The following is a 17,624-nucleotide window of genomic DNA, read 5'->3' as shown; positions in this document are numbered from 1 at the left end:
CAGCAACCCCTACCCTCCAATATGTACAGACTAAATCCACTTACATCTCACCTTTAATAGATCACTTAAAAAAAAGGTAAACACTAACTCAAAACATGAATGCTTTGACCTCAGTTCCTAATTTGGATTCTGCAATGTAGCTATAAAAAAAGGTTCCAACACACTCAAGTTCCTGAGCATAAATAGGATGTAAACTCCCAATATTTGAGTAAAGAAACTGAAATCACTTTAAAAAAAATCTGTACATGGTACCCCATTAGCTCTAACAGAATGCTAGTGTAAACCTGTGGTAAGGTATGCCATGCAGAATTCTCCATAAGCCAAGCACTTTGAATACATATGCATTTTAACTATGGCACACCAGTTTCTGCTCCAACCCCTACAGCCTTCCCAAGTGAGCTGGAAGGCAATCTATCCCAAGAAGCCTCCTGCACCCTTTAAGAGCTGCATAAGGTTCAGAGTTTCATAAAAATGGCTCTTCAAAGAACAAAGAAACCCCGGCCTGCCCAATGCAGCTATTCAATACTATTTACAGTTCTTAAAGGCAGGAGCCTTTGGGTCTGGAGTTTGCTACCCCACAAGCGGAGACGTGTCCAGTCCTCAGCATTGGGAGATAGTCTTGTGTTTAACCATGCAAGAAAGCATCTCCCCAATACTGGCATGACAGTCTGCAGAGAGACCTGTGCCTGGACTTTAGTACAATGAGACCCATGTACCAGACCCACCTCTACTTCTATGTAATCCAAAAAATGAATTTAAAAAATACATCCAATGTTTAAAAAATATAATCTTGAAAACAAAATAGGATATACATGTAAATATATATTATACTCCTCATTAGGAAATATTTACAAGTCCCAAATGCTAAAAAACACAAATAAAGTGGTAAAGGTGAGCCCTGGTGCACAACCACTGAAGGCAGTGGAGTTTTATCAGGGCTATAACTGACCCTTAACATTTGCAGGTTCAGCCTGAAGAACAAAACCTAGAGGCGTTACCCTACATGTTATCCTACATGTAACCATCTTGGATTTTACAGATGTGCTATTCACATTTAAGGAACATGTCCAGTTTAGTTAGCTGCATTTCCATCTTGTCTGTAACTGGCAAGAAACTGGTAATGATTCTCAAGCGTAGCTTTCCCTTTGGCTCTTTTAAAAGCCACCGGAAAAATGCCAACATTATGTTGGAAACCTTTCAGATATGCATAGGAATGTACACATAAGGGGTGGAAGCTGCATTTCTTCTGCTACAGTGTGTAAGGCCATTTTATTACTTTTCTCTCTGTGCATCAAGGGCACTTGAAATAAAAAAAGTCATGAGAACAAGATCCAAAGGTATCTCTCAGCTTTCTAGGTTATCCAGCTGTCCATCAGTCTCTGTCTTTTTCTCTGGGGACGTATAGAGGAAATTGCAGCAAATATACAGAGGGAAAACCAGCAGTCGGCTGTCCAAATTCATCACTACCTGTTCCTGAAAAAAAAGAAAAACCGTATTTTTGGCAACAAAGGAAACAAGATTTCCCCCTTATAATTCAGACTGCATGCAGGAAAACCTAGAACTCATTCTGTCCCATTCTCTGCTCTTATTCCTGCTGCTGCTCCCTGGAAACACTTTTCAAGGGAAGACGAGCCGGTGCTTCCTTGCAGGAGCATCTGAAATGAGCTCAAGGTGATGAAAACACATACCTGATCTTTTTCAAGGGTTAATATCTGATATCCTGCTGTTCTGCTACAAATGAGCTTCCCACTGCTATCAAAAGAAGCCAGGCGCAACCTAAGGGCAGATAAAAAGTTACACTAAGCAAGCTGAAACCGATTTGGGAGAGAGGGGGAATCAAAAGAACTGTTTGTATGGGTTTTTTTGTGTGGGGGTGGGGCCTTAGGAATGGCAGGTAGAGAAAAAAATGCCAACCGGAATCTTTTACTCAGCATTACAGTTGACAGAAGCTATATAGCCTCTTCCAGTATATAGGGTGGTATGAGGGAGGGAGGGAGGAGAACAGAATCTATAAAGCTGCCAGCAGACACTGGCAACCCTTACAATGGTAAACATTGTGCCAGTGTTATTACGTTGGTATAAATTTTGCCCCTAAACACAGGCTTCCATGGACAGGAACGGTCTGTATGACTTGGCAAGTGCCGTAATATTGTATCTACAAACCACCTAGCAAATTCCCCAATAGCTATATACAAACCGGAACCCAGGAGGAATTTGGGCAGAGGGGAGAAAAGGTGCCTTAATCCATTGCTCTTCCTCCATCTTTCTTTGCACGCTTGATCCCTCCTGCCTTTTCTCTGAAAAAACTGTGGGGTGGGGACAGCTTGGATACATACTACCAAAGGAAGCTAAATGGATATATTCCCCCCTCACTTCCCTAGCACCCATATTTTGGGATGGAGAGAGGCTAACCCTATAGTCAAGGAGCAGCAGCAAAGGGACTCCAATAAATCACACTAAAGAGCAATTTCTCAAAAGTTGATTCCCTAAACTCCTGCCAACAGCTAGGACATGCAACACTGTCCTCTACAGCCAGACTATTTCTCAGTGGCGTCATTGAAAAAGTACCCCCTCACTGCAGCAACACAGTATAGTGTGACCCTGAAACAGAGCCCAGGGTGGAGATAAGCAGGCAGAACCACAGTGCACTCACCTGAAAGCAATGTTCCTCCGGGGCTGCAAGCTGACTGAGCCACTACACGGCTGATTCAAAGTGTTGCGCTTGAAGATGATGTAGCGGTTGGTGTAAGTCACCAGCAGATCAAAGCCAAAGTTGAAACCTGTCCATCGCCAACAATACTTGAAGAAATAAAGGAGGTCATTGCCCCACATATAGTTACATACTAAACATATGCTTTAGTTTTACACCTGAATAGTTTGCCACAGATCTATTTTGATCTCAGTACAGGAAAACTGTAATATTCTATCAATAGGTTTATTGCTAAAAAACCTCTAAGGTGGTTGTTATCAATAGCGATGGCATGTATATCTACCACCTGTATATCTAGATGTCAATTAAGGTACTTAAGACCCATAAGAATTAGTTTATAAAAACACGATTTGCATTATAACCCAATTTTCAGCAAACCACTCACAAAAATTGTTAATGAATTACCCACTTTGAAAGGGCATGGAAAAACACTTGTGCTTACGTCGCCATCCTTTGCAAGCTTCCTGCCACACCGCATGCTATTTGCTTCCAGCTCGTCCTTATTAATTTCTTGAGGCCTTTGGACATACAAAAGAGTCTTTTATAAAATGTCATTTTTTTCAGATGAAAGAGCAAGAAATGTAGCCTGTTAAATCGGGTACATAAACAAACATCCAAGACAAACTGCAAAGGTGTTGAAAACATTTCAGGAGGTTCTCCCTTCTGATAGCATCAAAATTCCTTGCTAATCCTTCAAAGCAGTTGTGGGGAATGAGTGTTCGGACCCCTGGGCAGTCACCTGTGGGGTACCTCAAGGCTTTGTCCTTCCCCCCTGTGCTTTTTAACATCTATATGAAGCTGCTGGGAGAGATGATCAGGGGGTTTGGGCCTAGTGTTCACCAGTATGCGGATTGTACCCAGCTCTACCTCTCATTTAAAGTGGAATCAATGAAAGTGGTGAACATTTGGTGTGACTGGAGGTGATGATGGATGGTGGTAAATGGATTGAGGCTGAACCCTGACAAGACAGAAGTACTATTTCTGGGGTACCGGGGGCAAGCAGGTGGGGGGCTCCCTGGTCCTGAATGGGGTAACTGTTCCCCTGAAGGACAGGTGTGGAGCCTGGGGTCATTTTGAACTCAGCTGTCCATGAAAGTGCATGTTAATTCTGCATCCAGGTGGCTGTCTTGTTCCATCTGGTATACCGGTTGAGACCCCACCTGCCTGCGCGCTGTCTTACTTTTTAATGGTTGATGTTTTATTATGTTTTTAATATTTTGTTGGGAGCCACCCAAAGTGGCTGAGGCAACTGAGTCAGATGGGTGGCATATAAATAATAAAATGATTATTAAATTATTATCAGTCTGATCCATTCTTTGGGTTATATACAATAGACCATGATAAGACTGCTACTGAGCTTTCTTGTGCTGGCAGAGGCCAAAGATTATGCAGGTAGATCAGCTTCTTGCAGGATACTGCCAGCACAAGGGAGAAAACTAATTGGGTGGCAGTGATGTTGTGGTAGGAAGGTTTTCAGCCTAGCCTGATCTTGCTCAGTACTCACTTTCGACCCTTTCATTTGTATAACATTACACAAGTGTAAGACTAAGTAAAAACACTCTTGCTAACCAATGCAGAATGATTATGACCCTCCAGGCTGGCCTAGTTCCAGTGGAGGGGAGTCTAACAAAGCAAGTAGATGAGTACAGCACACACACCAGGAGCAGAAACACCCCAAGAAACAAACACACTTCTCACATTTACATATTTTACAATATTATATCCTACCTATTTGGACTCAACAATGAGCCTTACCATTAAAATTGCGAGTTATGCAACCATTACAACAAAACTAAAAATTGGAGTGTGTCAAGATCAGTTAAGAACAGGAGTGAGAACCATCACAACAAGGGGAGACATGGAGCTACATCACTAACCCCGAATCTGCAGAACCACAATTTCACAAGCAGGAACTTGGCAATGGGGAACATTGGTGAAATGGTGCTTGATACAAACAGAAGAACTGCCAGTCAAGGCCAATAAAGTAGGAAGGACAGATGACCAACACCTGTGTTATCAGAACCCGTACAGCTACTCTGCCTATCATGCACTTTGAGGAGTCACAATTCCATCCTTACCACTGGAGGTTGAACGACAAAGAACTCCAGAGTTAAGCAGATGGGGTGGGGGCTAATAGCTCAAAATACCTTCCCTTCTTTGAGGGATCCCATAGTGTACTTCCCTCCCTTTACTCCTAACCTCTGGTTCCTGCTCTGTAACAAGTCATTGATCCATAAAAGGTCCCCCTCCCTTTTATCCCATGCCTACTAAATTTATTCAGTCTTTGGAGAAGGACTCTTCAAAAGCTTTTCGGAAGTCTTAGCATAGAGGCTTGTTCTTCTTTGACGATCCCTCGTAGCTGAGTAAGATTGTCTTCCATGAACACGGTCTTAACAGTGAGTCTAAGTGACTGTGGAGGGTTGTATCCAATTAACCACTACTCGGAGCAGACCCAATGAAATTAAATGGACCCAAGTTAGGCACACCTATTCATTTCAATGGGCCTACTATAAGCATGACTAGCACTGAATACAACACATTCCAGGTGATGGTTGGGTTCCCTTCTGGGCACTGCATGCCAGTGAGTGAAGTGAAAGCAACACACACACACACACACAATTATTCGCACAAACCACACATATACACGTCCTACTTGTGCATTCCCTCCATCCTTGTCTGATAAGTTTCATAATAAACCAACTTCAAACAATAGGTTACAGAACTGGCTGATTAAATTAAACTTTGCTTTACACCAGGAACCTGGTTTGTACATACTGCTAAGCTGAGACTCTTTAAAAAGTTAAATTACACTTGGCAGAAGTCCTTTTGGCTGTGTGAGGAGGAACAGGAGGAACACACAAGCCCAACAGCAACCACAGTCTAAAATCTATAAAACAAATGTACAGTCATACCTCGGGTTACGACCACCTCAGTTTGCGAACAGTTCGGGTTACGAACTGCGCAAACCCGGAAGTGTTTTCGCCACGTGCGCGTGCGCAGAAGTGGCGCGCGCACGATCGCGCGATCTGCGCATGCGCAAAATGGCGGCGCCCATCGCGTTCGGGTTACGAACTATTCGGGTTACGAACTGCGATCCGGAACGGATCGCGTTCGTAACCCGAGGTATTACTGTATACATACACACACACACACACACACACACACACACACATCTTGGGCAGCATAAAAGCTTAGTCAGGAAACCTTTCATAGGTAGAAAGCAAATAACTTAAAACTGTAAATGACATATTGCAGAAGTTACTACTGAAAAGTTGGAATTCTGGATATTATCTTCTCTGACCATGTATTTAGAAAACTTTATCCTGCTGCTCTCAAACTGAAATAATTCAGTTTAATGATTAATGTTTTTAATACACTGTGCATCAGTACTGAGTATCTTTGTAATAGACTGAAGCTGCCTTCTACATGTTCAGGCCATTGGTTAACCCAGAGCAGTTAGAGTGTAAACACCATTAGGACTCAGACTAACTTCTGGGTGAATGTGCACAGAGGACTGGACTGCAAAGGGCATTTGATTTTGGAATCTGTATACTGTACAGTCATACCTCATGTTGCGTCCGCTGCGGATTGCATTTTTTCATGATATGCACACGGCAGCCCCGGAAGTGTTTACTTCTGGGTTTCGCCACACGCGCATGGGCAGAAGCGCGCTTTCGCGCATGCGCGAAAGTGCTGCTTGGGTTGCAGACTTTTCAGGGTGCGAATGGCACCCCAGAACGGATCAGGTCCGCAACCCGAGGTACCACTGTACTGCCTCATTCACAAATAATGTGAATCAGTGCAATTCTTTATGGGGAAGGTTTGGGAATTGTTTTTTAAATAAAAGAAAAACAAAGCTATATATGTGAAGGGCAAGTTTCAAATTCATAAGCATCAAGATTTAAGGACAGAGAGAAATTAAAGTTATTTCCCAAAGAAAACTTTGATTACAGGATCAACTTGAGTGGCCAAACATTTGATGCTCATGAAGTTTACCATACATTTGTACTATGAAAGCTGCTCTCTACAACGTAAAAGCACAACCAACTCCTAACATCACAACCAGTTATGTAACATCTTCAGCAAAGTGTGTGAAAAGGCATTTATACATATCATAATGTAAAAGCCAACTTAATGTATTAATTTCATTAGATAAAGCTCAACTGCACTAAAAATAAGAGTCACAGAATCAGGCCTCCAGAAATCCACTCATTAAGGTGCAAATAGCAACAAAATTTCTCCCAGGTACGCTGCAAATTGCAGAAGCATTGCATTTTCGCTGTTCTGGCTTTGCAGAGGGAAGACACAGTGCAAGCAATGCTGAAAAGGCCCTGGGCTACTGGAAACCAATACCAAGCTTGTTCCCTAAATCTCTAGGATATACAGACGCCTTAGGGAGAGGGGCAGGGTCCTTTCATCCTTTGCACCAGGCTTTGGAGAATGAAAAAAGCAGACACTTCTCTCTTTTCCAACACTGCCATAGGCATGATCAGATGACTCTGGGAATGATGGAAACGCCAAGCATCTGTTGAACACTGAAAGCCAAAATTTCTGGGCTGCTGCAGATAGCCACCCCGAAAAGACTGGAACTCTTAAATTTAAAATGTTAAATTAGCCACACTTTGTTTTTCCCCTTTCATTATGAGAGCCACATTCTGAGATGCCTGTACCAGAGAAGAGTGCACTAACAAACTTATAGGGAAAGGGGTGTGCTATACATACCCAATGTCATTGTCTTGTTCTGCTCTGAGCATGGCAAACCACTGCTGTTTATAAACAGAGGACAGCCATTCTAAAAAAAAAAAAATCAAAGTGGGTCTTTTACAGATGGGGAATATAAGTTAAGCAGCACTTTAAATGGTCTTATAACTTAGACAAATCTATGCACGTTGCTAACTATAGGACCCCACCACCCTGCACCAAACCATTCAGCTAGTGTGATGGAAGTAAAGAAAAAAAGGGGGGTGCATTCTCATGTTTGAAAGGACATGCACACACACCTATGGTTAAAATGAAAAATGGTCAGTCATTAATTTGCACCTAGGTAATTCAGTTTCAGCTAAGATCTTACCTGGAATGGTTTCTATAAAATTTGGTGCTCAGTGTATTTAATTCATCCATCCTTTTTGCCAATTCAGTCCAACTTAAACAGGCCTCAGTTCCGAATCACTAATTTCCTCTCATCTCAACATTTGCCAGTTCACCTCATTCTCATGCCCATTCAGCTTTCCTTTCTACCATTAAATCTCACTCAGTTTAGTTCAGCATTTTTCTGGAAAACCTTCCACTTTGTCATGCTGACACAAAACCCCAGTTCCTCCCAACAACTTCCAGAGAGTGCCAAAACATTCTTGTTTACTAAACTAGAATAAACTCTATGATGACAATCGTATGGCGGCATTCCCAAGACATGCAGAAAACACAAGCCTAGAACATACTGCAACCAAATAAGCCTTTCACTTATGACATACACCACATATGGAACCTGATCCCAGGACAGCACTATAGCTATGGAAGCGTTTTCACCAGTCCCTGCATTTTGAGGGGGCAGGGGAATGGTATTCCTAATCCTCCCATTAGAGATCCTGCAATCCTGCATTAAGCTGTAGGAATCATTTGCACCCAAACCCCACTTGATCCACAACCACTTTCACATTAGTAAATTGGATCTGAACCCCCTCAGCATGCCCATATATTCAGTCCTGAACCCACCTTGTCTGCGGCCAAGGGGGAAAGAGAGAGCTGCTCCAATCTTACCTGCAGGTATCAGACCATCTCGCTCAACAATTCTTGCTGATGCCAGATCACTGACTATGTACTGCAGCCGTAAGTGTCTGAACACTGCCAAAAATGCACTTCCTGGTTCTGATTCCAAGAATGAGATGCCATCCCCAAAATCTGCAATGTGATAATAAGCAAGCCATTATGAGTTCAAATACTTTTTTGTTATGCTTGCACAGTTGAACTGGCCCTGCCCCTCCTCCCAAATCTGCTCTTGGGGGGGGGGAATCACTCAACCCTCTGTAGCCAATTTCGGGGGCTGTGGGAACACACATCAAGAGAAGTGCTGTTGCACTCACAGAAGTCATTCTGTTAACAATGACTTCTGTGGATTCCACCCAAACTATTTATGGTCAATTCTACAGCAACAAAAAGTAGGAAATGCATTCTGCAGGCAAAGCTGAAAAATATCAGATTTTCCTTTAAATTGGAACAATTTTATTTTCATTCACTTACTTTAATTTTGTCTGTTTTAATACAACTAGATCCTGCTTTTTGTAAGTGCTCAGGATCACACATAGAACTATGGATTATGAAGCTAAGTAAAGGATAAATGCTTTCCAGCCCACATTAAATAGGCCAATTGCATATTATCAGCGTCAAGGTACAAAGGTACAAAATCTTGCACAAAGAGAAGATTTGATATTTTCAAACCGCACAGTCACTCACAAACTCTAGAGCTGCACAAATACCTTTTTTACGCTTGGAAAACCAAACATCCGCTTCATTTAAAAGGTGCTTTAGAGATCCATTCCAAGAAGGCACCAGTTGAAGGAACATCCACTGGATAAAAATAAACTGGTGTAAGTTTAAAATTTTCCATTGGAACATTTTTCATTCAGTGTGAAAACACACACACACACCCCTTTTACAAGCAGCCCCATTTACGCGCATTCAATACAAGTGTGACGATGTTTACGCGCATTGTGCCAAACCTTGAAGTAACCCAGAAACATCATAATGACATCTCTGAAACGTCATTAAAAGAGTGGAAGAGGGGCAGGGCAGAGGCAGAATGGGGGGTTTGCAGGCTTTTTCAATGGGTTTAAATTGGTACCTTGGTTCTCAAACACCTTGGTTCCCAAATGCTGAAAACCCGGAAGTAAGTAATCCAGTTTTCGAATGTTTTTCAGAAGCTGAATGTCCGATGCAGCTGTTGGCTATTATTTCCAGGGTGCACCAATCAGAAGCTGTGCCTTGGTTTTCGAACATTTCGGCAGTCAAATGGACTTCCGGAATGGATTAAGTTTGATGCTTTTGTTTTTGCTATTTGCGTTTTTGTGGCTTTTTTTGTTAATTTGTTTTTGTGACTGTGTGGAACCTAGTTCAGCTACTGATTGATTGTGTGACTGCGGAAATGGATAAAAGTCCCCCATCCAAACAGTGACTATCATCAGTGCAGGCAAGAAAAAATAATTTAAATTTTTATTTTATAGTAAAGCTTATGGTAAAGGGAACCCTGACCGTTAAGTCCAGTCATGGACGACTCTGGGGTTGCGGCGTTCATCTTGCTTTACTGGCCGAGAGACTGGCGTTTGTCCGCAGACAGCTTCCAGGTCATGTGGCCAGCATGACTAAGCCGCTTCTGGCGAGCCAGAGCAGGACACGGAAACGTTATTTACCTTCTACTTGCACTTCAATGTGCTTTCGAACTGCTAAGTTGGCAGGAGCTGGGACCGAACAACGGGTGCTCACCCTGTAGCGGGGATTCGAACCGCTGACCTTCTGATCAGCAAGCCCAAGGCTCAGTGGTTTAGACCACAGTGCCACCCGCGTTTATAGTACAGTACATTGATTACTGCTTTCATTTTATGGATCAATTCATGTTAAATTGCTGTTTTAGTGGTTGTTTTTAAAAGTCTGGAACAGATTAATCTGTTTTGCATTACTGTCTATGGGAAAGTGTGCGTTGGTTTTGGAACGTTTTGGTTTTGGAATGGAATTCCGGAACGGATTAAGTTTGAGAACCAAGGTACCACTGTATACATGATTTCACTGATGCACACGGTGCCTTTGAAACTAACCGCCTCCTAAACAGGGGCAGCCTGTACTGGAAATAAGCATGTTTTATGACACAGCAGCACCTGGACCAGAGTACGGTAATTGTGGATTAAGCCTGGTTTGGTGCGAATCCACCATCAGGGCACCTGTTTCACACACACAGGACTATCGGGGACTTGGTTACTACCTTTTTAAGAGCAGTGTACACATCCATCTCCACTTGCATGACAAACAGGTTAGAGGAACTGATCAGCTGTTTCATGAGGTTTATACTGGAACAGAAGACATGGCACATGAAATGTCAAGGTAATGAACAGATTCATTTAAATTTGTGTAATTTTAGGCTAAACATCTCTCAATATCTCAGTTAATCCAAGATAGCTGAAATCTCAATACCTGAGTTCTTTGATGAGTTCTACACACTGGTGTGTCATCAGGTTGTTTAAGAGCCATTCAAGGCACCTAGATTTAACATATATCAGTCTTATCCGAGTGCACAGAAAGATGATTTCCCCAAACAATTAAACATCTAGGAAGAACATTTTAAACAGCTTGCAGAGTAGATATTTGCTCTGTATTACCAAATATCACCATATCCCATGAAGTCCCCACATGCAATGCCCGTCCACCCTGCTATAATTCCCTTCACTCTCACCATGGATTTTACATTCCCATTGCATCCAACAATATAAAGCAGGCTTCCTCAAACTTGGCCCTCTAGATGTTTTTGGCCTACAACTCCCATGATCCCTAGGCTAGCAGGACCAGTGGTCAGGGATGATGGGAATTGTAGTCTCAAAACATCTGGAGGGCCGAGTTTGAGGAAGCCTGATATAAAGTATCACTCTGAGCCTGTGTCATCCTTCCAATTTTCTGATGCCCGGATACCACAGCCCACAATACGCAGAAGTCCCAACTGCACTGTATAGGGCAGAAATGTCTTCAGAATGTCAAGCCTACTTTTACTTACCTAAAACGAATCCCTTATTTTCTATAGGAACATGCATATCCCAAAGAACATGTACAAACAGGAAGATGAAAGAATGCCCATGGAGGAGCCACATTAGCTGCTTCCCACAGCGATTCCAAGGGGAATCACACTACTTTTAGAAATGCCATCTCATTAGATAAAGCTCATTTCAATGCAAAGAAGATACTTGCTTTTTTTTCAGGGAATCTAATCCATATGTTCCTGCAGAATTATAATAGCTGCACACAGTTTTTGCATTAATTGTTTCCTTCATTGTCTCACCACATTGCTGTATTAAGCCATCCTGAAAATACACAATGACAGAAAAAAATCTCCAATGCCTAAATAGTATGTGTAATCTATTCCCCAGAATAGCCTAGGAAGAAGGTGAACTCAATAGATAAAGTATTGATAATACCTAAAAGCCTGGAGGAAACCTATATATACCTCCAGTTTAATCATCGTTCAGTTGCCCCCATTTTGGAACATAAGTATTTATGCCAAGTCAAACTAGTTATTGTGTGCGTGAACTGCTAACAGCAGTCCAAAAAGACACTTTTCTAGCTTTCCTACGTGAGAGCCCTTGGAGCAGGAGCAGGAAACTTGCAGCCCTCCAGGTGCTGTTGGACCACTATTCTCAAATCCCTAGACCTTGGCCATGCTGGCTGGGGCTGAAGGAAAGCTGGGAGTCCAACACCAACTGAAGGGCCCCAGGTTCCCCACTGCTGCCTTAGAGCAGGCGTCGGTAACGTTTTCCGGCCGTGGGCCGGATCATTGCCACTGACGCTGGTCCGTGGGCCGGACCCGTTCTGCAATTGCGCAAAAGCATTTTCTAGCTTCTGGGCATGGGCAGCGCGGCACCAGAAATTGCTTGTGCGCATGCCTGGACATGCGCAGAAACGATTTCCGGCACCACTCAGCGAGTCCCTGCTCCGCCGGTTTAGCACAGTGCGGGGAGTTGCCGAGCAGGGGGCTCAGTGACCGGGTGACTCATGGGCCGGATAAACGGCCTCCATGGGCCGCATCCGGCCCATGGGCCGGAAGTTGCCAATGCCTGCCTTAGAAGGATTGAACATACAACCTTAGAGCACATGTATTGCATATATAATACAGAGAAGCAGCAGAAGGTGGAGATTGTTAAAATGAAAAGTTACAGGGCATTCATAAAATGTTCAGCTTTGCATTAAGAAATGAGTTTTCTTACATATTATCATCATTTATATTTGGATCCCTTTTGTCAGGAAAATGACTAATGAAGCAACTTACAAAAATAGTGTGAACACAAATCTGTTATAACATACACAATCAACAAAGGCCTAAAAACACATCTATACAAATTAAAGACAGGCCTTACAGATCCTGCCCCACTAAAAGGGCCACAGATCTCAGAAAACCCTCAAAATTAAAGGCCACCAGCCCAGGTAAAAAGAAAAGGTTTTACCCAGGTGTCTAAAAACATATACAGAAGGTGCTAGCATGCCTTCCTGGGGAGAGAATTCCACAAGCATAGAACCACCACTGAAAAGGTCCCTTCTCATGTTGCCAGCCTCTAGACCACCTGTGGAGGGGGCTCACAGAAAAGGGCATCAGATGATGACTCTGGGGCCCAGGTGAATTCATGTCTTTTGCCAAGTAAAATATTTTACAAATGCCCCATAGCTTATAAACTGAAGGGGGAAGGGTGCCAAATAAAGGTAGCCATTTCTACTTACCAACTGCAGCATGCTGGCTGCTGCTAGGAGTGCAATGACTCTGCTGGGATTTATTAACACTTCATCTCGATAAAGTGACCCAAATGCTACCTGTAAGGCTGGGAAACAAGCATCCCATTAAAGCAGTCAAATGTAGAGGATGGGTATATTACACCCAGTTAAATTATTAGTGGTTTTAGTTAATTAATTCCTTTCCATTCAACATAAGTGTTCAAAGTGATGTTTAAAATGTTAATGTCCAGAAACCCCCTAAGAACTTCAAACACATCAACAACACTTAAGAAAGGAAAACAAACTACAAAACTAGCAACTGAGAAACCTGGAGGAGCAAGTCCTGTGTAGGAAAAGCAGTCAAACACATCAAGAAGTATTAAGCAGCAGGGAGAAGCTGTTGAGAAGCCAAACCACTCAACAGAAACAGAAACAGAAACAAATAAAATCTGTTATTTTCAAATGCTCTACCCCTTTGTAACTAAAATTCTGGTGGGAATGCGACTGTTCATCTTGTGTTTTTTACATTGACAACATAAAAAGTTTTAAAGAAGTCCCAAGGTGCCTGCCTACTTTCTTTAACACTGCTCCCAAATGGAGAAACCCATTTTCTAATGAGTTCTCTACAATGTTCTCCCAACACATTCCCCAGATTTCCAACTCTAAATGTGATCCAAATAATGTTTTAATATACAACTTCTTTTGATAATTAAAAAAACATCTTAGCTGACTTGAGAAGTACTCATGTCTTCTGTAAAAAAAGGAACATCATCCTTTGCTTACCTTCTACATCAATATTCTGATCAGGAATTTCCAATTCTATTGTATCCATTTCCGATTCCCTCCAAGAACCGCTGAACATACTCGAAAAATAGCCAGACTACAAAAAAGACCCTGAATTTAATTCAAATGCTTAAAATTTAAGAATATATGCAATTAAAATATACAATAAGCAAATTAATATGGTACAAAGAAAGTGTGCTGTACGTCCATATCATGAGGCATTATGACAGATCTCTTCCATTCCTAATAAATTTCAAGCAAACTCTTTATTAGCCTTTATACCAAGCATGGTTGATCTCTAAAGTATCAGTTTGAACACCCTCAACTTTATTTGCCCTCGTTTATGACACTAGAAACGAGTGTTCAGACCATGTAGTAGTGCCTACTCTAGTGTTTGATTCTAGTTAAAGAAAGCTATGGTTTCCCATTATCTCTGAAACGGATTCAGGAACAGAAATCAGGATCAAACAAGGTTTTCATTCCTGGTTAGTACATCACCATTAAGTCACAATTTCCTGTTTCAGGAGTAATGGGACACTGGTTTTAACCAGGTTTAGACAACACACAAGGGGAGGTATATGTAGGCCCAACACTTGCTTGCCTTCTTAACCAAGATTATGAATCTTTTTATCCAAACAGAGGAGGCAGAAGAAATTACAAGAATATTGAATACTGCCTGAAATTTGAACAAAACCTCCCATGGGCAGCAATTTAGAAGGGTACTGGAAAAGGAACCACATGCAAGACGTACAAATAGATGTACAAGGGTGGTCTCATGCTACAGACATACATTCATTGCTATATGCATACTAAGTTAGGTGTAGGTAAATTAACACACACATACTGTACACACACCATGTAAGTATACCTTTTCATTAAAATGCAATTCATATAAAACTAGAAATAGCTAGTTTTCCATCCAAGGAAGTGAAAATTACTGCTCTACTAGAACTTTCCATCACAGCAGGAGGTGACCCCATTATGAGATGCTATCACTCACAGAAGTTTACCTGAGAGATCAAAAGAATAAAGTCTATTTGTACAGTAGTATATTCCCTTTGACAATCTTATTTTTTCCAAGGGAAACAATCAATATGTTATGGTTAATTTATTCAAGTAACCTAAAGTATGCTTTGTTCGCCATTAATGTACACCTCACTGCTGCTCTTAAGAATTCTGGACATAGTGGCAGGCAAGGGATAAAGAGAGAGTGTCTAACAGCACTATCCTCTGCATGTTTACTCAGAAACAAGTCCCACAGAGTTCAGTGGGACTTGCTCCCTAGTAAAGGTAAAGGGATGATCAAATTACTACAGCCGTAGCTGAATTTTTGAGTGCTGTCCATGCAGAAAGGGTGGGCCATTACAAAGAGAGTTAGTGCTCCTTAATTGGTAGGTGATGTGGCAGTGTTCGGTTGTAGTATTTATATATATCTATACTCTTCCTGGAGTTAAGGAACTGACTGGGATAAGCCTTGCTCAACTGAGTTTGTATTTTATATAATCTGTATATAAATTTTATGTGATAATGTGTGGTTTGATATGCCTAATAAAGGATATTTGTTTGTTTGTTTGTATTTAGAATTGGAGCCCAAGATCTGCCTGGGAAAATTGTTTTATTCTTACCTGACATAAGTATATCTTGTGCAAGTTCCATTCTTCTCCCAGAGCACAAATCTTAATATCACTGTTTTCACCTTTTAGAAATAAAGTCTGATATATATACTTGGAAGTGCTTTTCAATTTTTTCCTGGATTAAGGGAAAAAAAACAAGTATTGAATTCCAGCACATAACACTAAACATAACCTTTTGAAAGCTTGTTGGACAGATGAACCTTCCTTGCAAGCATCCCATTGAACCAATTTGATCCATTTCCCAAGGTTTTTACCGAAGTCAATGGTTACAAGGTTGGTTTCAAGTTACATTTTGTTTAAGGAAGCCCACAGTTATCCCAACATCATGCTTCTTAATGAGCTGAAGCAATCATGAGTAATTCTAAAAGCAATCATGAGCCTTCTAAAAAAGCCTTTAAAAAGTGGATACTGCAGAGCATATCCTGGCTCTGGCAATGCCATTCACTGATCCTTTACCTGCCTGGAGGCTCTCATAAGGGACATACCGTAAATTTTTTGCATTATCAGCTCCATCCTGCTGCTGATGATCATATCTAGTTTAGCTTTAAAACACAGACTAACCTAAGGCTTCAGGAATGTATGTCATTTACCTACTTTTAAGATATTGCCAGGCATGTGCACGTTCTGCTGGAACTTCTGCTTCTGCTATAATAGTGCTTGAATTTGCAAAATGGGAAGGCCAGTAGCTCAATAGGAAAGCATCTGCTTTGCCTGAAGAAGGGCCTGGGTCCAATCCCTGCTGGGATCTCCAGGTACAGCTTGTGAGAGACTCCCTGTCTGAAACCTTGGAAAGCTCCTCCCAGTCACTGTAGGCCAGTGGTTCCCAGAGGGGGCAGAGAAATTGCTAGTGGCAGGCACTAAGCGGCATGGCGGGTAAATGACTAACAGATTTTGACAAGTTGATGCCACTGGGTCACATTTGGTTGAATTAATTCATCCTCTCTCAATCTTGGCTCCCCAGATGTTGTTGGAATACAAATCCCATCATCCCTCATCACCAGTCCTGGTAGTGAGGTGTGATGGGAGTTGTATTTCAACCTTGGGACCCAACTTTGAGAAAGGCCTAATTAATTAAACTAAACAGTTTTAAATTAATCTGCAATCAGTTGTTAGTGTTTTAAATTTTGTGGCGTTATCATCTTTCTCAGTGAGGCGTGCAAACCGCTACTCTGAATAATGGGGGACGGGGACGAGTTTATGGTGGTGGCGGCCCCCAAATGTTTGAGAACCACTGGCCCTGTGGAAAGCACTGAGCAAGATGGGCCGATCATAGAATGGTAGGAGTTGACAAAGTCCCGAGGATCATTCTAGTCCAACCTCCTGCAGCTGCCTCGGTTTCCCGGAGGGGGCTGCAGGAGGCTGATGACCCACCTGCAGCCCAGCGCGGTTCCCCGCAGCGGCGAGCCAGAGGCCCCCGCTTGCTCCGCAGCACCTGCCCCATGGAGGCTGGCTGCCTCGGACGCTGGAGGCCTCAGGCGGGTCCTCCAGGAACCTGCTCAGTCCCCGCAGGGCGGCATCCTGAGGCAGCGAGTTCCGCAGGTTAACGCGCCGCTGCCCTGAGATGAAGTACCTCCTCGGGGTGTTGAGCAGCCGCTCCTCGCGCTCGCTCTCGTCGTCGCTGTCCGTGTCGCTCGGGTACGCGCCCAGGTCACCCCGCTTCCTCTTGGCGGCGACGGCAGCCCCCCCTCGGCCCCCGCCGCCCGCCCCCGCCGCCACAGCCCCCGCCGGACCTTCGCCGCACGGGGTAGCGGGGGCCTCCGCCGGCCGGCCCCGCCACGCCCTGCTGCTCAGCAAGCCCATGGCCGCTCGCTTGCCTCCTCCTCATGGGGTCCACGCGAATGCCGCGGGCGCCGGCGACTTAGCGACCCGCGGCAGCAACGGCCGCCGCCATTATCGCCACGGCGCCCGGCCGACGCACAGCGCATGCGCTGCAACGGCACACGCCATAGTCCCGGCTGGCCCCCACAACAACACAATGCGCCTGCGCGGAGCGGCGCCTTTCGCAGCCGTAGGACTGGCAAGGCGGAGAGGGAGGGAACCTT

The 17,624-nt window shown here is 43.2% G+C and overlaps 1 protein-coding gene across 1 annotated transcript; it reads right to left on the bottom strand.

Annotated features, from left to right (window-relative positions):
• Positions 1-866: 866 nt before the first annotated feature.
• On the bottom strand, positions 867-17,502 carry GMCL1 (germ cell-less 1, spermatogenesis associated). The gene is made up of 14 exons (XM_035119937.2): positions 17,153-17,502; positions 15,574-15,697; positions 13,949-14,045; positions 13,175-13,272; positions 11,654-11,766; positions 10,889-10,954; positions 10,680-10,764; positions 9,184-9,274; positions 8,468-8,608; positions 7,433-7,502; positions 3,153-3,228; positions 2,654-2,799; positions 1,689-1,776; positions 867-1,473 (listed from the first exon to the last, which is right to left on the bottom strand). The coding sequence occupies exons 1-14, from the start codon at positions 17,380-17,382 to the stop codon at positions 1,345-1,347; spliced, it is 1,554 nt and encodes a 517-aa protein (XP_034975828.2). The 5' UTR covers positions 17,383-17,502; the 3' UTR covers positions 867-1,344.
• Between the last annotated feature and the right edge of the window lie 122 nt (positions 17,503-17,624).

The sequence above is a fragment of the Zootoca vivipara genome, chromosome 6 (assembly GCF_963506605.1).
Source record: "Zootoca vivipara chromosome 6, rZooViv1.1, whole genome shotgun sequence".
Taxonomy (NCBI): domain Eukaryota; kingdom Metazoa; phylum Chordata; class Lepidosauria; order Squamata; family Lacertidae; genus Zootoca; species Zootoca vivipara.
This window is presented reverse-complemented; position numbering and strand designations above follow the sequence as displayed.